The sequence below is a fragment of the Triticum urartu genome, chromosome 7A (genome assembly GCF_056163025.1).
Source record: "Triticum urartu cultivar PI428250 chromosome 7A, HENAU_Tu73, whole genome shotgun sequence".
NCBI classification, from domain to species: domain Eukaryota; kingdom Viridiplantae; phylum Streptophyta; class Magnoliopsida; order Poales; family Poaceae; genus Triticum; species Triticum urartu.
The window spans coordinates 147,656,974-147,679,062 of record NC_141879.1 but is presented as its reverse complement, the minus strand read 5'-3'; the positions used below and the strand labels follow the sequence as shown (position 1 = coordinate 147,679,062).

The following is a 22,089-nucleotide window of genomic DNA, read 5'->3' as shown; positions in this document are numbered from 1 at the left end:
GTGCGTCCTAGTAAAACATAGCACTGTGGAGAACATCCTTGATGTGGGTGTAATCCTTTTCGTTAATGTTCTTCAACGAGTCCAAGTAAAGAGCGTGGGAGTATGGGGGGTAGAGGATGATGAGGACAGCGCGCCCGCCGCTGCGCAAAATAAGTACACCTCAAATTAATTAGCCTCCACCGTGCAAATGAATGATTGAAATTGAAGGAAGGACATCCACGCGGATGACTTACAGGGGATGATAAGGCACGAGAATCGCCTTGTCCTTATTGGCGAGCATGAAATTGACGAGGTATTCCCTTGCGTATTCACGGTGCTTTGCACAAACTCCCAAGAAGCCCTCGTGCATGAAGTATGGGTCAACGACACAGATATGAGCTATCTGCTCAACCCCGATGATGTAGTTCACGTGCAAGGCATAAAGGCAGACAAACGTAAAATCCAGCTTCTTCACATGAAACATGTCGAATATGTAATCGAATTGAAGGAAGAAATTATCCGCGGGGAAGAAGTCGACGTACGACAATTGCCGCGGAACGTTAACCACGTAGAGTGGGTATCCTGGATCTTTCGAGGCGATGAGGCCTTTCTCTATCCGCAGCACATCGTCATGAAGTCTCCTTAGATCACCGAATCTGGCCTCTAGCGCTGTTGCAGGTAGGATTGGTTGACGGGGATATGCCATTTATCCGCACCGGGGATATCTATACGGTCTTGAACCCAAGGCTGCTGAGGCGGCTGGATCATAGAATCAGCTTTCTTGCCTTTCCTCGATCTCTTCCTAGGATTCTTTGCCGGAAGGTCATCTATAATACGTTGAGCCTCCGGAGGCGGCAATTCAGGCACCGACTCATGACGCTCAAATCCTGAGTAGGCGCCAGTATAGACATACTGTTGAGTGCCATCATCATCCTCATCCTCATCCATGGCGACGTCATCAGCGACTACTGGAGCCTCTTCCGTACCCCGTCTGCTATCACCCAACCCGACACCCGACGCTAATTGGGTAGGTGGGGTGTTGGTGTTCATACCTTGCTGAGGCTGCGTGCTCGTGGGTGTGCTCCTAGCCGCCTCCAGAAGAAGCAGACTATTTGGCCACAACAGGACCCACCCATTGCAACAATCACCAAGCCGCCGCGGGGTCTCGTCGTCATCCCCCACTAGTACCAGAGGAGGCAAATTCTCGTGGCCCGGTTTGAAACTGGCCACGGAAACCTTGAAGACGTTCGGGGGGATCGGATGGCTATGGAACAATGGTTCCTTCGGCTTCATTATACTGTGAGGGCGTCGAGCTCATCCAAAGACGAAGCACCGCCGAGCACGTCCGGTGCGGGAGCAGGTGCGGGAGCCGGTGCGGGAGCAGGTGCTGGTGCAACGCAAGTCGAGCTGCTCCCCAAGAAGTCGGCAAGGGGAAAGTCCGCTGCATTTTTTTCTGAATTTTGCCTGGCCCAATTGAAAACGGCCAGAACCAAGGAAGTAGACATATCTACAACCGCCTGTTTTGCGGCAGCTACCGCTGTTGCGACTGTCTGAGATGATCTCTTCTCAACCGCAATCTCAACCTTCTTGTCGATGTTTTCTTCAGTTAACCTCCGTCTTTCCTTTCTCTTCTCAGTGGTCTCACGGTAGTACTTCTTCCACGTGGCGCCGTCTCCGACACCGTGCACGCGTCCATACGATGGTCGAGTCTCCACCGGGAGTCGTTTCAATATGTTCAACACCCGGTTGAATGGAGTGTCCCACTTGGGCCTCGCCAACGCCTCAAACAATGAGTCGCTTTCGGCCGCAATCTTGTGCTGCTCTCTCTGCAAAAGGCACAAGGATCGTTTACAAATATGACTAATGTGTAGTCGAATTGATCAGAAACTAAAATTACCAGCAGTCTCATGAACTCCGCCGTGAGCGCATTCGTCTCAAAAACCTTCTTCACTGGGTCCCAACGGTGCCGGGCCCTAAGGACGTCATGCTCCTGCGGGACAGTGAACTCCGCCAAGGGGTCTGGGATGCCCAGACTCGCGGCTTTCGCGTCCTCCTTGGCCCATATGGACCTCTTCCTGCCGTAACCACGGCTTCCGAGGTGGTGGGACCCAATGTTCCTCTGTTGAAGCCCCTTCATGTACCTCGACTTTCTTTTGGCATCTTCGGCCTCGCAAGCCACCTTGAATATTTCAAAGTGCTCTGCCGTGATTGTCGGATTATCCTTTACAATCTCAGAGTAGGGTTCCTTTTTGTCGATCTTTGCTTGCACCCTTGCTTTCCAGGCGGCCAACGCGTCGCTAAACTTGGACATGGCGTGTTTGTTTATCTTCTTCATTGACGGATCCTTATCTGGATCTTTATAATCCTTTTCATTCCGGCCCGGAAACAAGAATATCTGGTGCAACTTCTTTAGGAGGGAGGGCCTCATATTATCTATCTTCTGTAGTTTCTCATCATTGATGGTGGCGGTTGTCCGTACGATGCAGCCTATGTGATTGTCGTAGCACGCGCGCGCTTCATCGGGCGTGGTTGGCTCAAAATTGCTGTCGTCCACCTCCATGACCACCAGTCTAGTAGTCCTGAGTTTGTTAGGAAGTCGTTGCATCTTTGCTTTCGGTTCTACACCGGCTCCGTTCCCCGAGGCAGCGCCGGTCTCGATGCCGGTCTGAGTCTCAGTGCTAGTCTCAGTCTCAGCGCCGGTCTCAGTCTCAGCACCGGTCTGCGTGTCGGTCTCAGTCCCCGATGCGACCGGTGGGCCCAGCAACAACATCAGTTGATCATCGGCAAGGCTCAAAAATTCATCTGCCGCCAGGTAGACGTCGTCCCAATAACCAGAACCCTGTCCTTCATCGTTGCTAGCCATGTTTCCTATGATTAAATCTAGTCAATTAATTCTAGACCTAATAAAATGAATAATGACATAAAAAGGCCTATGTTTTGCAGGAACGTTGACTCCTTCCCGGTACGGAAAATCCCGGGCACTCGATATGTCCTAGTTTGTAGCACAAGTCATGCCGAAATTCATGGAAAATTTCGGCATGACCTTTGCTAAAAAGTGGACAAATCGAGAACCTGAAATTTGCCAAAACGGAAATGAATCAACATTTTGGCAAAACATAGGCCACTCAGCTTCATTCCCTGGAAACAACAAAAGGCCACTTGGGCACGATCGAAACATGGGCAAACAGAATTGAGGAATTTGCATATATCCTGACCACTTCAAATTTGCATGTCCTAGCGTTTGACACTTCAAGAAAATCTACACAAATCTCATGCTCTCTCAAACTCAATTCAAAAACCAAATATAGATTATATTTAGTTAACTACTGAACTAAACTTTACTCTAAACTAAATCCTACTGCCCTAATTAACATCTAGTTAAACAAACTCAATTCAAAAACTAAACCCTACTGAACTAATTAACATCTACATTATCTACTACTTAACATCTATTATTACCCTAACTAAAAAACATCTACTATTAACCATACGGCCCTAGTTAACTAGTACCATCACTACTACTAATTAACATCTACTACTACTACTAAAAATAATTATGTATGAACCATAGTACTAATTAACATCTACTACTACTGCTAATTAACATGGCAGAGGAAGAAAAAGCAGAGAGAGTAGAGGGGGTGGGGGGCTTACAGAGAGGGGAGAGACGGTGGCGGGGAGGTCCTCGGTGGCCGAGGTAGGTCGGCGAGGGCGGGCTCGGGATCGGGAGGCGGCGGTCCTGGGCGGGCTCGAGGGCGGTGAGGTCGAGGGCGGCGGCGGTGAGGTTGAGGGCGGCGACGGTGAGGTCAAGGGCAGCCCGAGAGGCGGCGGCGGCGGTGAGGCTGGGCGGCCTCGGGCGGCGGCGGTGAGGATGAGCACGGCGACGACGCCGGCAGGAGACAACGGTGAAGTGGGGGCAACAGCGAAGTGGGGGAGACGGCGGCGAAGTGGCGGGGCGAGGGATTTGGGTGAGAAGTGGTGGCCGGGGGCAAAACCGTTTTTGGGTTAATTCAAAAATAACGGTAGCGCGTTAGGGAAAACGCGCTATAGCTAAGTTAGCTATAGCGCGTTTAACAAACGCGCTACTGCTATTCCTTCATCATTTTTTCCCTTTTTCGTTTATTTTTCTTTACATTTTATATTTTTCCTCTCTCCTTTTTCTATTTCTTTCATTTTCATTTACTTTTCTTGTTTTCCATTTTTTCCTTTTAGTTAGCAGTAGCACTTTACACATAAACGCGCTGCTATAAGAATATTAGCGGTAGCGCTGTTCTCCAAAGATCGCTACTACTATGTGTAGCCCATCGGCTTAGTGGTTGGAGTTTTAGTAGTAGCGAGTTTTCGCCGACACGCACTACTGATATATATGCATCTGCAGCGCGCTTATTTCGCACTCGCTACTGCTATCTAGCAGTAGCGGGCATATTTAACAAGCGCTACTGCTAAAGTTCTGTGTATAACGTTTTCCCTGGTAGTGGAGTGCCCATACCCATGTATTTATGTCTCTTTCTTCGGAGGTGAAGGAGATGGTGGTGATGATGACAATTGTGCCTTCAACTTTTTCAAATTGTAATTGAGGAGAGCGATCTCCTCCTTTAAATCATAGACCTTCGATTCCAGCTTCAAGATCTTGTCACATAAATCTCCTTTGCTTTTCTGCCAAAAATGAGAAGGAATAGACCGGTTGTTAGACATTTCAGCCCTATTAGGGAGACTAGACTTCTTGACCTTCACGTGCATATCCCCAGGTTGAGGTAGAGGAACATCCTCCTCCTCCGAACTTGAATCATTAATCCTCCTCAAATGAGCATCCTCCTCATCATCCGTAGTTCGACCACAAGGAGATATGTCCCCATACGTGTTTGGTTCAGCAATGAGATGTGAGACATAGCTCTCTCCGTCGGAGTCTTGAGATGACAACTTGCTCTAAATTTGTTGCAGAAACAGCTCGAAGCAAAAACATGAGATATTTGCGTGGTACGGTGTTCAAAACCTTCGGGAGATTATATAATGAATTTTTACCGACCAAAAGAAGTATTGTGCAAGAAAACAGAGTCCGGAGGGCACACGAGATGCCCACGAGGCAGGGGCGCGCCCTCCACCCTCATGGATGCCTCGTGTCCTTTCCGGGCTACTTCTAATTTTCCTATTTTCTTAAATATTCCAAAACAGAGAAAAATTGCTATTAGAACAGTTTTGGAGTCGGTTTACTTACCGTACCACATACCTATTCCTTTTTGGAGGCTGAAACGTTCTGGAAGGTGTCCCTTATATACTCCTTTGGGGTTACGGTTTCAATAACATTATTTTCAAAGTTTATAGGATTACTTGAGATATAATCTTTGATTCTTTGACCGTTCACCACCCTCGGATTTGTGCCTTCGAAGTTGTTAATTTTTATGGCACCGGAATGATAGACCTCCTCGATAACGTAAGGACCTTCCCATTAGAGAGGAGTTTTCCTGCAAAAAATCTTAAACGAGAATTGTATAACAATACATAATCACCTACATTAAACTCACATTTTTGTTGCCATCTTTTAACTTTTTCTTTAAACAGTTTGGCATTTTCATAGGCCTGGGTTCTCCACTCATCAAGTGAACTAATGTCAAATAGTCTCTTCTCACCGGCAAGTTTGAAATCATAATTGAGCTCTTTAATGGCCCAATATGCTTTATGTTCTAGTTCGAGAGGTAAGTGACATGCTTTACCATAAACCATCTTATACGGAGACATGCCCATAGGATTTTTATATGCAATTCTATAGGCCCATAATGCATCATCAAGTTTCTTGGACCAATTCTTTCTAGATCTATTAACAGTCTTTTGCAAAATTAATTTAAGCTCTCTATTGCTCAGTTCTACTTGACCACTAAACTGTGGATGGTATGGAGATGCAATTCTATGATTAACATCATACTTAGCAAGCATTTTACGGAAAGCACCATGAATGAAGTGTCAACCACCATTAGTCATTAAGTATCTAGGGACTCCAAACCTCGGAAAAATAACTTCTTTAAGCATCTTAACAGAGGTGTTATGATCGGCACTACTAGTTGGAATAGCTTCTAACCAGTTAGTAACGTAATCAATAGCAACTAAAGTATGTGTATACCCATTAGAGGAAGGAAACGGTCCCATATAATCAAAGCCCCAAACATCAAATGGTTCAATAACAAGTGAATAATTCATAGGCATTTCTTGACGTCTACTAATATTACCAAATTCTTTGACATTCGTCGCAAGACAAGACAAACTTACGGGCATCCTTGAAGAGAGTAGGCCAATAAAAACCAGATTGCAATACCTTATGCGCAGTTCTATCTCCAGCGTGGTGTCCTCCATAAGCCTCGGAGTGACACTTGCGTAGGATCTGTTCCTGTTCATGCTCAGGTACAAAACGTCTAATAACACCAACTACTCCTTTATAAAGGTGTTGGTCATTCCAGAAGTAATGTCTTAAATCATAGAAAAACCTTTTCTTTTGCTGGTATGTGAAACTAGGTGGTATAAATTTAGCAACAATGTAATTAGCATAATCAGCATACCATGGAGCAATACAAGAAGCATTTATGACAGCTAATTGTTCATCAGGAAAGCTACCATCAATAGGTAGTGGGTCATCAAGAACATTCTCTAACCTAGACAAGTTGTCTGCAACGGGGTTCTCAGCTCCCTTTCTATCAGTAATATGCAAATCAAATTCTTATAGTAGGAGAACCCATCTAATAAGTATAGGTTTATCATCTATCTTTTTCGTAAGGTATTTAATAGCAGCATGATCAGTGTGAACAGTTACTTTAAAATCAACAATATAAGGTCTGAACTTATCACAAGCAAATACAACTGCTAAAAATTCCTTTTCAGTAGTAGCATAATTTCTCTGGGCACTGTCTAGAGTTTTACTAGCATATTGGATAACATTTAATTTCTTATCAACTCTTTGTCCTAAAACAGCACCTACAGCATAGTCACTAGCATCACACATAATTTCAAAGGGTAAATTCCAATCAGGTGGCTGAACAATGGGTGCAGAAATCAAAGCTTTCTTAAGTATTTCAAATGCTTCTACACAATCATCATCAAAGACAAAAGGAACATCTTTTTGTAAGAGATTAGTCAGAGGCCTGGAAATTTTTGAGAAGTCTTTAATGAACCTCCTATAAAAACCGGCATGACCAAGGAAATTTCTTATACCTTTAATGTCCTTAGGACACGTCATCTTTTCAATAGCATCAACTTTAGCTTTATCAACTTCAATACCTCTTTGAGAAATTTTATGCCCCAAGACAATGCATTCATTAACCATAAAGTGGCACTTCTCCCAATTCAAGACAAGATTAGTTTCTTCACATCTCTGCAAAAAGCGATCAAGGTTGCTTAAGCAATCATCAAAAGAAGTTCCATATACAGAAAAATCATCCATGAATACCTCAACAATCTTTTCACAAAAGTCAGAGAATATCGTAGTCATACATCTTTGAAAGGTAGCAGGTGCATTACATAAATCAAAAGGCATACGTCTATAAGCAAAGGTACCGAAAGGGCAAGTAAAAGTGGTCTTTTCTTGATCCTCTTTCGACACAGGTATTTGATAGAAACCAGAATAACCAACTAGAAAGAAAAAATGTGTATGTTTAGATAATCTTTCTAGCATTTGATCAATAAAAGGTAAAGGGTAATGATCCTTTTTAGTAGCTTTATTTAATTTGCGGAAGTCAATTACCATTCTATAGCCTATAACAATTATTTGTGGTATCAATTCATCTTTATCATTAGGAACAACAGAAATACTCCCTTCTTAGGTACACAATGGATAGGACTTACCCACTGACTATCAGCAACGGGATAAATTATACCTGCCTCCAGAAGCTTTAGTATTTCTTTTCTTACCACTTCTTTCATCTTATGAGTTAACCGTCGTTGGTGATCAACAACCGGTTTAGCATCTTTCTCTAATTTTATTTTGTGCTGGCATAGAGTGGGACTAATGCCCTTAAGATCATCAAGAGTATATCCAATAGCAGCATGGTGCTTCTTCAGAGTTTTCAATAATTTCTCTTCTTCTTGCTCTGAAAGGTTAGCACTAATAATAACAGGATATATCTTCTTTTCATCAAGATAAGTATATTTAGGAGTATCGGGCAATGGTTTAAGCTCAAACATGGGATCACCCCTGGGTGGAGGAGGATCCCCTAGAATTTCGACAGACAAGTCATGTTTCAAAATAGGTCCCTGTTTAAAGAATACTTCATCTATTTCTCTTATTTCATTCATAAACATATCATTTTCATGGTTTAGCAAATATTGTTCTAAAGGGTCATTAGGAGGCACGGCAATAGAAGCAAGACCAATAATTCCATCTTTACTAGGCAATTCTTTATCATGGGGTTGTCTACGAAATTTAGCAAAACTAAAATCATGAGACATATCCCCTAAACCAACAGAAACAATATCCTTTTGCAGTCTATCTTAGCATTAACAGTATTCAAGAAGGGTCTACCAAATATAATGGGACAAAAGTCATCTTGTGGGGAACCAAGAACAAGAAAATTAGCAGGATATTTAACTTTCCCACACAAGACTTCAACATCTCTAACAATCCCAACCAATGAAATAGTGTCTCTATTGGCAAGCTTAATTGTAACATCAATACCTTCTAACTCAGTGGGTGCAATATCATGCATAATTTCTTCATATAAAGAATGAGGTATTGAACTCGCACTAGCACCCATAACACATAAGCCATGATAGCAATGATCTCCTATTTTAACAAAAATAACAGGCATGCCTACTATGGGTCTATGTTTATTTTTAGTATTGGGTCTAGAAATTCTAGCAGCTTCATCACAAAAGTAAATACCATGTCCATCAATATTATCGGACAAGAGATCTTTAACCATAGAAATACTAGGTTCAACTTTAATTTGCTCAGAGGGTTTGGGTGTTCTAATGTTACTTTTGTTGACTACAGTTGAAGCTTTAGCATGATCCTTTATTCTAACAGGGAAAGGTGGTTTCTCAATATAAGCGGTAGGAACAATAGGATCAACATTATAAGTGAGAGTATTTTCTCCAACTTTAGTAGGTTCAACTACTTTTACTTAAATGGGAGGATGATATTTAAGCCACTTCTCCTTAGGGAGATCAACATGAGTAGCAAATGATTCACAAAAAGAAGCTACTATCTCAGAGTCAAGTCCATATTTAGTGCTAAATTCACGAAAAGCATCGGTATCCATAAAAGATTTAACACAATTACACAATCAAACTTAGGTGTTATACCTGAATCCTTACCTTCGTCGAGTTCCCAATCTTCAGAGTTGTGTTTAATTCTTTCCAATAAATCCCATCTGAATTCAATAGTCTTCATCATAAAAGATCCAGTACAAGAAGTATCGAGTATGGAGTGATTATTGAGAGAAAGCCGAGCATAAATTTTTTGAATAATAATTTCTCTTGAGAGCTCATGATTGGGACATGAATATAACATTGACTTAAGCCTCCCCCAAGCTTGAGCAATGCTTTCTCCTTCACGAGGAAAATATATATATATATATATATATATATATATAATTATGATCACGATGAACCAGATGGATAGGATAAAACTACTGATGAAATTCCAATTTCAATAGGTTGTAGCTCCATGATCCAATATCATCACATAGCCTAAACCATGTCAATGCCTTTACCTTCAAAGATAAAGGGAAGACCTTCTTCTTGATAACATCCTCAGGCACACCTGCAAGCTTAAATAATCCACAAACTTCATCCACATAGATTAGGTGCAAGTTGGGATGCAATGTTCCATCTCCTGTAAAAGGATTAGCTAGCAGTTTCCCTATCATACCCGAAGGAATTTCAAAGTAGACATTTTCAGTAGGTTTACTAGGTTGAGCAGTTTCTCTATCATACCCGAAGGAATATCAAAGTAGACATTTTCAGTAGGTTTAGTAGGTTGAGGAGCAACTCTTTGCTCTATAGGTCGGGGTGAAGATATCCCGAACAAGCCCCTCAAAGGATTACTTTCCATAGTAACAAGTGACATTAAATTTCAGCACACTATATAAATTTTTCCTTACCAAATTCCACCTACCAAAGGCGATTCACTCCCCGGCAACAGCGCCAGAAAAGAGTCTTGATGACCCACAGTATAGGGGATCTATCGTAGTCCTCTCGATAAGTAAGAGTGTCGAACCCAACAAGGAGCAGAAGGAAATGATAAGTAGTTTTCAGTAAGGTATTCTCTGCAAGCACTGAAATTATCGATAACAGATAGTTTTGTGATAAGGTAATTCATAACGGGTAACAAGTAATAAAAGTAAACAAGGTGCAGCAAGGTGGCCCAATCCTTTTTGTATCAAAGTTCAAGCCTGGACAAACTCTTATATAAAGGAAAACGCTCCCGAGGACACATGGGAATTATCATCAAGATAGTTTTCATCACTCTCATATGATTCGCGTTCGTTACTTTGATAATTTGATATGTGGGTGGACCGGTGCTTGGGAACTGCCCTTACTTGGATAAGCATCCCACTTATGATTAACCCCTCTTGCAAGCATCCGCAAGTACAAAAGAAGTATTAAGGTAAACCTAACCATAGCATGAAACATATGGATCCAAATCAACCCCTTACGAAGCAATGCATAAACTAGGGTTTAAGCTTATGTCATTCTAGCAACCCATCATCTACTTATTACTTCCCAATGCCTTCCCCTAGGCCCAAATAATGGCGAAGTGTCATGTAGTCGGCGTTCACATGACACCACTAGAGGAGAGACAACATACATCTCATCTAAATAACAAACAAATACCAAATTCACATGACTACTTATAGCAAGACTTATCCCATGTCCTCAGGATCAAATGTAACTACTCACAAATCATATTCATGTTCATAATCAGAGGGGTATTAATATGCATAAAGGATATGAACATATGATCTTCCACCAAATAAACCAACTAGCATCAACTACAAGGAGTAATCAACACTACTAGCAACCCACAGGTACCAATCTGAGGTTTTGGGACAAATATTGGATACAAGAGATGAACTAGGGTTTGAGAGGATATGGTGTTGATGAATATGTTGATGGAGATTAACCCCCTCCTGATGAGAGGATCGATGGCGATGACGATGGTGATGATTTCCCCCTCCCGGAGGGATGCTTCCCCGACAGAACAGCTCCGCCGGAGCCCTAGATTGGTTCCGCCTCGTGGCGGCGGCGCTTCGTCCCGAAAGCTTGCTTATGATTTTTTCTAGGGCGAAAGACTTCATATAGCAAAAGATGGGCGTCGGAGGCCTGCCAGGGGGCCCACGAGATAGGAGGCGTGCCTAGGGGGTAGGGCGCGCCCCCCACCCTCGTGGATGGTGGGTGGCCCCCCTGGTGCTTCTTCACCCAATATTTTTTATATATTCCAAAACTGACTTCCGTAGAGTTTCAGGACTTTTGAAGTTGTGCAGAATAGGTCTCTAACATTTGCTCTTTTCCAGCCCAGAATTCCAGCTGTCGGCATTCTCCCTCTTCGTGTAAACCTTGTAAAATAAGAGAGAATAGGCATAAGTATTGTGACATAATGTGTAATAACAGCCCATAATGCAATAAATATCGATATAAAAGCATGATGCAAAATGGACGTATCAACGCGCGGATGAGGTCGCGATGGCTGCCATTCGTGCCGACCCCCAGATCTTGGAGGAGCACCTTGCCATTTTCTAGCTACGCCGGTTAAGCATGCTCGGTTTACCCATTGCGTGTGTTGCTCATGCCTTTCCTTAACAAATTCTAGTGAATTGTGCTATCTAATTTTACCATGCAATCTATTGCTCTAGTGTATATGTTCTATATGTCATGCAGTGCGGTGCTCACTTATTAACTGTTTGGTTAATTAGTTGTCGTCTTCAGTTAACTATTTGGTTCAATTCTGCAAATGTGATGTTCAATTCTTCAGCATGCAATTTTGTATTTTCTTCCATGTGAGAAATAAGTCGAATTTATCTTTACAAAATACATGAGAAACGAATACAATTGTTATATTTCCAAGTTTTCAAGCATGCTTGGTTTGGTAATACATTGTGCAATGAGGTGCTCAGTTAACATTTGGTTCATTTGTGTTGTGGTGTTTAGTTAATGATACGTCTCCTACGTATCTATAAATTTTGATTGTTCTATGCTGTTATAGTATCAATCTTGGATGTTTTATAATCTTTTTATATCATTTTTGGTACCAACCTATTGACATAGTTCCAAGTGCCAGTTGCCGTTTTTTTGCATGTTTTTTACATCGTAGAAAATCAATACCAAACGGAGTCCAAATGCAACGAAACTTTATGGAGATTTTTTATGGATCAGAAGACACCTAATGGGCCAAGGCTGCGCCTGGGGGTGCTCTGAGGAGAGCACAACCCACCAGGGCGCGCCAGGAAGCCCAGGCGCGCCTTGGTGGGTTGTGCCCACCTTGGGTGCCCCCCCCCCCCCCGGACCGCTTCTTTGCTCTATAAATACCCCAATATTTTAGAAACCCTAGGGGAGCCGACGAACATCAATTCCAGCCGCCGCAGAGTCCAGAACCACCAGATCCAATCTAGACACCATCACGGATGGGGTTCACCACCTCCATTGGTGCCTCTTCGATGATGGGTGAGTAGTTCTTTGTAGACCTTCGGGGTCCGTAGTTAGTAGCTAGATGGCTTCTTCTCTCTCGTTTGATTCTCAATACGATGGTCTCTTGGAGATCCATATGATGTAACTCTTTTTGCGTTGTGTTTGTTGGCATCGGATGGACTTGGAGTTTATGATCATATCTATCTTTTTATATCCATGAAAGTATTTGAGTTTCTTTGATCTCTTTTATGCATGATTGCTTATAGCCTCGTATTTCTTCTCTGATATTTGGGTTTTGTTTGGCCAACTTGATCTATTTATCTTGCAAAGGGAAGAGGTGCTTTGTAGTGGGTTCGATCTTATGGTGCTTGATCCCAGTGAAAGAAGGGGAACCGACACATATGTATTGTTGCTACTAAGGATAAAACGATGGGGTCTATCTCTACATAGATAGATCTTGTCTACATCATGTCATCGTTCTTATTGCATTACTCTGTTTCTCCATGAACTTAATACACTAGATGCATGCTGGATAGCGGTCGATGTGTGGAGTAATATTAGTAGATGCAGGCAGGAGTCGGCCTACTAATCTTGGACGTGATGCCTATATAATGATCATTGCCTGGATATCGTCATGATTATTTGAAGTTCTATCAATTGCCCAACAGTAATTTGTTTACCCACCGTTTGCTATTTTTCTCGAGAGAAGCCACTAGTGAAACCTACGGCCCCCTGGTCTCTTTCTCATATTATTTGCATTTGCGGTCTATTTTCCTTTGCTTTTATTTTCATATCTATTAATACAAAAATACAAAAATACCTTGTTGTAATTTATTTTATTTGGTGTTCGATCTATCAATATTTACAACTTTCTCCCATCCACGTGCCAATTTCTGGCGCCGTTACCCGAAAGGGATTGACAACCCCTTTAACACGTCGGGTTGCGAGTATTTGTTATTTATGTGCAGGGGCTGTTTACGTTGTGTTGCTTGGTTCTCCTACTGGTTCGATAACCTTGGTTTCATATCTGAGGGAAATACCTACCGCCGATGTGCTGCATCATCCCTTCCTCTTTGGGGAAATACCGACGTATCTTCAAGTGACATCAAATGGAATTTCTGGCGTCGTTGCCAGGGAGGATCAAGTCAAGATAGTTTCCCGTCAACGCACCAATTTCTGGTGCCATTGCCGGGGAGGATCTTCAACATATATCAGGTTCCTAATCACAAATCTCATCTCCTCGCAATTCACATTATTTTCCATTTGCCTCTCATTTTCCTCTCCCCCACTTCACAAAAAATTGCCATTTTATCCGCCCCTCTTTTTTGTTCGCCGTCTTCTCATCAAATCTATCTGTGTTTTCGCTTCCTAGTCATAATGGCTAGCGTGCCTACTCCTCCTTTGTCACCAGATTTTGAAGTTCTCTACTTCAAGCAAAGACGAGGAGAAAATTTGAAAGATGCTTGTTATAGGCTTATGGAATCTTATCGTATTTGCAATTTAAAGGGGTCGCTAAGATCTTGCTTCCTAATTTTTACATAGGATTGGCTTTGCACCATAGACAAATCCTAGATTTTGCCGCTAAAGGGAATTTTATTGAGCTTGATGCTAATGCTGCTTATGAAATTTTAGAAGGAATTTTGGGAGTTCCACATCAAAAGAAAGGGTTTTCTTTCACCCCTGAGGGAGTTCAAATGTTGGACAAACTTGGTGATTTGCATAAACATATGGTTGAAATACAGAAATATAATGAACCCCGCAAACACCTTAATGGTAGTATCAATCGCATGAATACCTTGATTACTCTTTGTAACAAGTGATTGGATATTTTGGATCTAAAGATGGTTTCTTTTCCGAAGAATTTAGGGAAGCGTAAAGAGCCTCCCGGGTTTGAATAAACCCTTACAAAAGTTGCCAAAACTACGGATGACAAAACTTAGATCCTTGCTTTATGAATAGCTAAGGGCATAAAACTATAGCGCTTGTTGGGAGGCAACCCAATGAATAAAAATTATTTTTGCCTTTTGCTTTCTGTTTTTGAGTGTTAACACAATTATGCTACTGTTATGATTGTTTTTTCATGTGTTTTAATTAGTCTTTGTGCCAAGTAAAGCCTTTAGGATCTTCTTGGGTGATAGTTGTTTGATCTTGCTGAAAAAACAGAAACTTTTGTGCTCGCGAAAACAATTCTCATTGTAACCAGAGAGCGATAAAATACCCCTTCTTTTTGCAGTACATCAATATACAAATTGCTCATGCCGTCATAATTTTTCAGAGTTTTTGGAGTTACAGAAGTATTCGAGACACCCAGATTACTACACACTGTTCTATTTTTGACATATTCTGTTTTCTTTGCGTTGTGTGCTGGTTTTGATGGATCTATGGTTTTCTTTGGTGAGTTTTTGCCATAGAAAATTTGGAATATAGTAGATATAATGCAAGAACAAAATATGAATTGGTTTGATATAGTACTTATAGTAGTGATTTGCTTTCTTTTACTAATGGATCTCAGGAAGGCTTTTGTTGAGTTATGTGTGATTAAAGTTTTCAAGTTTTGGGTTATCTTATGATGGATGAAGGAATAAGGAGTAAGAAGAGCCTGAGCTTGAGGATGCCCCGACATCCCAAGCTATTATCCAAAATAGGGCAAGCAACTAAGCTTGGGGATGCCCCGAGTGGCATCCCCTCTTTCTTCCGACGACCATCGGTATTTTACTCGAAGCTATATGTTTATTCGTCACATACTATGTGTTTTGCTTGGAGCGTCTTGTATGATATTAGTCTTTTCTTGTCTTAGTGTTTTAATTCTTGATTCCTTGCTGGACACACCTATTTGAGAGAGCCAAAATTATGTCATGACTTGTTAGAATTGCTCTCTATGCTTCACTTAAATTTTTATGAGCTATAGACTTGCTCTAGTGCTTCACTTATATCTTTTTGAGCACGGTGTGCTTAATATTTTTGAAGAAATTCTCTCTTGCTTCACTTATATCTATTTGAGAGTTACTAAAATTTTCAAGAAATTCTCTCTTGCTTCACTTAAATTAATTTGAGAGAAAGAAAGAAAATTATGCTCATGATCTTCACTTATATTTATTTGAGCTTATCAAAACACATGAAAATTAGTTCCAAAGTGATAGATATCCAAGATGGATATAAAAAAACTTTCATGAAGATCATTGGACAAAATAAACTTGATTCTTAGTAATAGTTTTGAGATATGATGATGTGATATATGAGTTATGTTGATGAATAGTTATGCTTTAGTTAGAATATTGGTGTTAAGGTTTGTGATTCCCTATGCAAGCAAGAAAGTCAATAATTATGCAATGAAATGATATCCTACTTGTGGTGCATTATTCGGTGTTAGTTATGCTTAATGCTCGCTTATGAGATTATTCGTTTCTTGGTTGGTCGCTTCTCAATCTTTTGCTAGCCTTCATTTTGCACTAAGTATGATCTCTACTTGTGCATCCAAAAACCTTTAAACCAGTTTTGCCACATGAGTCCACTATATCTACCTATATGCGGTATTCGTTTGCCGTTCTAAGAAAATTTGTATGCTCCATCTCTAATTTTCAAAATAAACTTCTCTTTTGTGCGTTTGTTTCGCTCACGGAGCGGTGAGGGGTGGCTAATATTTTCCATGCTAGATGTGTTATTCTCACGATGTGTGTTTATTCACTTGTCATTGCACGAGAGTAAGGCAAAGGTATTAGGGATGCCCAGTCCCAAAATGAAAAATGAATTTACTTTATGTTGTCAAATAATAAATTCCTTGGAAAGTGTTGGTATGGAGGGCAACCGTGGATACGGCTAGCCATGGAAAGTGAAAGTATGGTCGAAAAAGGAATAAACTTTATTTTCTGTTTGGTAACCGCCTATGATATATCTAGCATGGAAAGTGTTTGGAACTCTAAGTTGATTTCATTGGTGGGAAGGATACACCTCCCAAAATATTTTTATCTCTAAGTTTTTTCTCTTTGAGCTCTGGCACCTCTATAAATCCCAACTTCCCTCTGTGAAGGGCCTTTGTTTTACTTTATGTAATTTTTATTTTATAATTTGAGTCTCCATCTTCTCTTAAAAAAGCACCAATTAGGAGGCACTATGATCGTACTTGAGCTTTGGGTGTAGTTAATATGGGAGTGTGTTTGATGAATGGATCAATGATTGAGCATGATGGGCTAGGGATAGCTTATTTTAGCGTTGATATTTTGAAAGACATGGTTGCTTGTTGATACGCTTGAGTATTTAAGTTATCATGTCAAAACTAGACTATTGCTTTGAACAATATAAAAGTCCAAATGTCAATGCTATAAAGAAAAGAATATGATATGACATGTTAGGCAGCATTCCACATCAAAAATTCTGTTTTTATCACTTACCCACTCGAGGACGAGTAGGAGTTAAGCTTTGGGATGCTGATACGTCTTCAACGTACCTATAATTTTTGATTGTTCCATGCTGTTATATTATTGTTGGATGTTTTATACTCATTTTATATTCATTTTATATCATTTTTGGTACTAACCTATTGACATAGTGCCAAGTGTCGGTCACTGTTTTTTGCATGTTTTTTACATCGTACAAAATCAATACCAAACAGATTCCAAATGCAACGAAACTTTATGGAGATTTTTTTATGGACCAGAAGACACCTAATGGGCCAAGGTTGCGCCTAGGGGGTGCTCCGAGGAGAACACAACCCACCAGGGGATGCCAGGAGGCCCAGGCGCGCCCTGGTGGGTTGTGCCCACCTCAGGTGCCCCCGGACCGCCTCTTTGCTCTATAAATACCCCCAATATTCCAGAAACCCTAGGGGAGTCGACAAAAATCAATTCCAGACACCGCAGAGTCCAGAACCACCAGATCCAATCTAGACACCATCACGGATGAGGTCCACCACCTCCATTGGTCCCTCTCTGATGATGCATGAGTAGTTCTTTGTAGACCTTCGGGTCCATAGTTAGTAGCTAGATGGCTTCCTCCCTCTCGTTTGATTCTCAATACAGTGGTCTCTTGGAGATCCATATGATGTAACTCTTTTTGCGGTGTGTTTGTTGGGATCAGATGAACTTTGAGTTTATGATCAGATCTATATTTTTATATCCATGAAAGTATTTGAATTTCTTTGATCTCGTTTATGCATGATTGCTCATAGCCTCGTATTTCTTCTCTGATATTTGGGTTTTGTTTGGCCAACTTGATCTATTTATCTTGCAATGGGAAGAGGTGCTTTGTAGTGGGTTCGATCTTACGGTGCTTGATCCCAGTGACAGAAGGGGAACCGACACGTATGTATCGTTTCTACTAAGGATAATACAATGGGGTCTATCTCTACATAGATATATCTTGTCTACATCATGTCATCGTTCTTATTGCATTACTCCGTTTCTCCATGAACTTAATACACTAGATGCATGCTGGATAGCGGTCGATGTGTGGAGTAATAGTAGTACATGTAGGCAGGAGTCAGTCTGCTAATCTTGGACGTGATGCCTATATAATGATCATTACCTGGATATCGTCATGATTATTTAAAGTTTAATCAATTTCCCAACAGTAATTTGTTTACCCATTGTTTGCTATTTTTCTCGAGAGAAATCATTAGTGAAACTTACGCCCCCTGGGTCTCTTTCTCATATCATTTGCTTTTGCGATCTATTTTCCTTTGCTTTTATTTTCAGATCTATTAATCCAAAAATACAAAAATACCCTACTGCAATTTATTTTATTTGGCGTTCGATCTATCAATATTTACATCTTTCTCCCGTCCACGTGCCAACTTCTGGCGCCGTTACCCGAAAGGGATTCACAACCATTTAACACGTCTGGTTGCGAGTATTTATTATTTGTGTGCAGGGGTTGTTTATGTTGTGTTGCTTGGTTCTCCTACTGGTTTGATAACCTTGGTATCATATCTGAGGGAAATACCTACCGCCACTATGCTGCATCATCCCTTCCTCATTGGGGAAATACCGACGTAGCTTCAAGCGGCATCAAAAGGAATTTCTGGCGCCTTTGCCGGGGAGGATCAAGTCAAGATAATTCCCCATCAATGCACCAATTTCTGGCACCGTTGCCGAGGAGGATCTTCAACATATACCAGGTTCCTAATCACAAATCTCATCTCCTCGAAATTTACATTATTTTCCATTTTCCTCTTGTTTTCCTCTCCCTCACTTCACAGAAATTTTCCATTTTATTCGCCCCTCTTTTTCGTTCACCGTCTTCTCATTAAATCTATCCGTGTTTTCACTTCCTAGTCATAGTCGCTAGCGTACCTACTCCTCCTTTGTCGCCAGATCTTGAAGTTCTCTACTTCAAGCAAAGACAAGGAGAAAATTTGAAAGATGATTGGTATAGGCTTATGGAATCTTATCGTATTTGCAATTTAAAGGGGGACGCTAAGATCTTGCTTCGTAATTTTTACATAGGATTGGCTTTGCATCATACACAACTCCTAGATTTTGCCACTAAAGGGAATTTTATTGAGCTTGATGCTAATGCTGCTTATGAAATATTAGAAGGAATTTTGGGAGTTCCACCTCAAAAGAAAGGGTTTTCTTTCACCCCTGAGGGAGTTCAAATGTTGGACAAACTTGGTGATTTGCATAAACATATGGTTGAAATACAGAAATATAATGAACCCCTCAAACACCTTAATGGTAGTATCAATCGCATGAATACCTTGATTACTCTTTGTAATAAGCGATTGGATATTTTGGATCTAAAGATGGTTTCTTTTCTGAAGAATTTAGGGAAGCGTAAAGAGCCTCAAAGGTTTGAGAAAAACCTTTAAAAAGTTGCCAAAACTATGAATGACAAAACTTAGATCCTTGCTTTATGCCTAGCTAAGGGAGTAAAACTATAGCGCTTGTTGAGAGGCAACCCAATGAATAAAATTTATTTTTGCTTTTTGTTTTCTGTTCTTGAGTGTTAGCACAATTATGCTACTGTTATGATTGTATTTTTTGTGTGTTTTAATTAGTGTTTGTTCCAAATAAAGCCTTTAAGATCTTCTTGGGTGATAGTTGTTTGATCTTGCTGAAAAAACAGAAACTTTTGAGCTCGTGAAAACAATTCTCATTTTTAACGAGAGAGCGATAAAATACCCCTTATTTTTGCAGTATATCAATATACAAATTGCTCATCCGTCATGATTTTTCAGAGTTTTTGGAGTTACAGAAGTATTCGAAACACCCAGATTACTACAGACTATTATGTTTTTGACAGATTCTATTTTCTTTGCATTGTGTGCTGGTTTTGATGGCTCTATGGTTTTCTTTGATGAGTTTTGGCCATAGAAAAGTTGGAATACAGTAGATATAATGCAAGAACAAAATATGAATTGGTTTGATATAGTACTTATAGTAGTGATTTGCTTTCTTTTACTAACGGATCTCACAAAGGCTTTTGTTGAGTTTTGTGTGATTGAAGTTTTCAAGTTTTGGGTTATCTTATGATGGATGAAGGAATAAGGAGTAAGAAGAGCCTGAGCTTGGGGATGCCCCGGCGTCCCAAGCTATTATCCAAAAGAGAGCAAGCAACTAAGATTGGGGATGCCCCCGAGTGGCATCCCCTCTTTCTTCCAACGACCATCGGTATTTTACTCGAAGCTATATTTTTATTCGTCGCATACTATGTGTTTTGCTTGGAGCGTCTTGTGTGATATGAGTATTTGCTTGTTTTATTCCGTGTTTAAAGTCTTGATTCCTTGCTGGACACACCTATTTGAGAGAGCAAAAATTATGTCATGACTTGTTAGAATTGCTCTCTATGCTTCACTTAAATTTTTATGAGCTATGGACTTGCTCTAGTGCTTCACTTATATCTTTTTGAGCACGGTGTGCTTAATATTTTTGAAGAAATGCTCTCTTGCTTCACTTAGATATATTTGAGAGTTACTAAATTTTCAAGAAATTCTTTCTTTCTTCACTTAAATTTATTTGAGAGAAAGAAAAAATTATGCTCATGATCTTCACTGATATTTATTTGAGCTTATCAAAAGCAACACATGAAAATTAGTTCCAAAGTGATAGATATCCAAGAAGGATATAATAAAAACTTTCATGAAGATCATTGTACAAAATAAACTTGATTCTTAGTAATAGTTTTGAGATATGATGATGTGATATATGAGTTATGTTGATGAGTAATTATGCTTTAGTAAGAATATTGGTGTTAAGGTTTATGATTCCCTATGCAAGCAAGAAAGTCAATAATTATGCAATGAAATTATATCCTACTTGTGGTGCACTATTCGGTGTTAATTATGCTTAATGCTCACTTATGAGATTATTCGTTTCTTGGTTGGTCGCTTCTCAATCTTTTGTTAGGCTTCATTTTGCACTAAGTATGATCTCTACTTGTGCATCCAAAAACCTTTAAACCAGTTTTGCCACATGAGTCCACTATATGTACCTATATGTGGTATTATTTTGCCGTTCTAAGCAAATTTGTATGTTCCATCTCTAATTTTCAAAATAAACTTCCCTTTTGTGTGTTCGTTTCGCTCGCGGAGCGTTGAGGGGTGGCTAATATTTTCCATGCTAGATGTGTTATTCTCACGATGAGTGTTTATTCACTTGTCATTGCACGAGAGTAAGGCAAAGGTATTAGGGGTTCCCAGTCCCGAAATGAAAAATGAATTTACTTTATGTTGTCAAATAATAAATTCCTTGGTAAGTGTTGGTATGGAGGGCAACCGTGGATACGGCTAGCCATGGAAAGTGAAAGTATGGTTGAAAAAGGAATAAACTTTATTTTATGTTTGGGAACCGCCTATGATATATCTAGCATGGAAAGTGTTGGGAACTCTAAATCATTTTCGTTGGTGGGAAGGATACACCTCCCAAAATGTTTTTATCTCTAAGTTTTTTCGCTTTGAGCTCTGGCACCTCTACAAATCCCTACTTCCCTCTGTGAAGGGCCTTTCTTTTACTTTATGCAATTTTTATTTTTGAATTTGAGTCTCCATCTTCTTTTATAAAAACACCAACTGGAGACACTATGATCGTACTTGAGCATTGGGTGTACTTAATATGCGAGTCTGTTTCATGAATGGATCAATGATTGAGCATGATGGGCTAGGGATACCTTATTTTAGCATTGATATTTTGAAAGACATGGTTTCTTGTTGATATGTGAGGGAGTCTTGGATTAGGGGGTCTCCGGACAGCCGGACTGTTGGACTATGAAGATACAAGATTGAAGACTTCATCTCGTGTCCGGATGGGACTCTACTTGGCGTGGAAGGCAAGCTAGGAAATACGGATATTTATATCTCCTCCTTTGTAACCGACCTTGTGTAACCCTAGCCCCCTCCGGTGTCTATATAAGCCGGAGGGTTTTAGTCCGTAGGACAACAGACAATCATACCATTGGCTAGCTTCTAGGGTTTAGACTCTTTGATCTCGTGGTAGATCTACTCTTGTAATACGCATATCATCAAGAACAATCAAGCAGGATGTAGGGTTTTACCTCTATCAAGAGGGC

General features: G+C 40.6%; 1 protein-coding gene across 1 annotated transcript; it reads right to left on the bottom strand.

Moving 5' to 3' along the window:
* Window positions 1-1,714: 1,714 nt before the first annotated feature.
* LOC147958663 (uncharacterized) lies at window positions 1,715-2,842 on the bottom strand. Its single transcript, XM_087532240.1, has one exon. It carries the CDS (start codon window positions 2,840-2,842, stop codon window positions 1,715-1,717), a length of 1,128 nt encoding a protein of 375 aa, XP_087388366.1.
* Window positions 2,843-22,089: the final 19,247 nt, after the last annotated feature.

Coding starts and splice junctions, on each gene's coding strand:
- LOC147958663 (XM_087532240.1), bottom strand. CDS start 2,842: ATGGCTAGCAACGATGAAGGACAGGGTTCTGGTTATTGGGACGACGTC.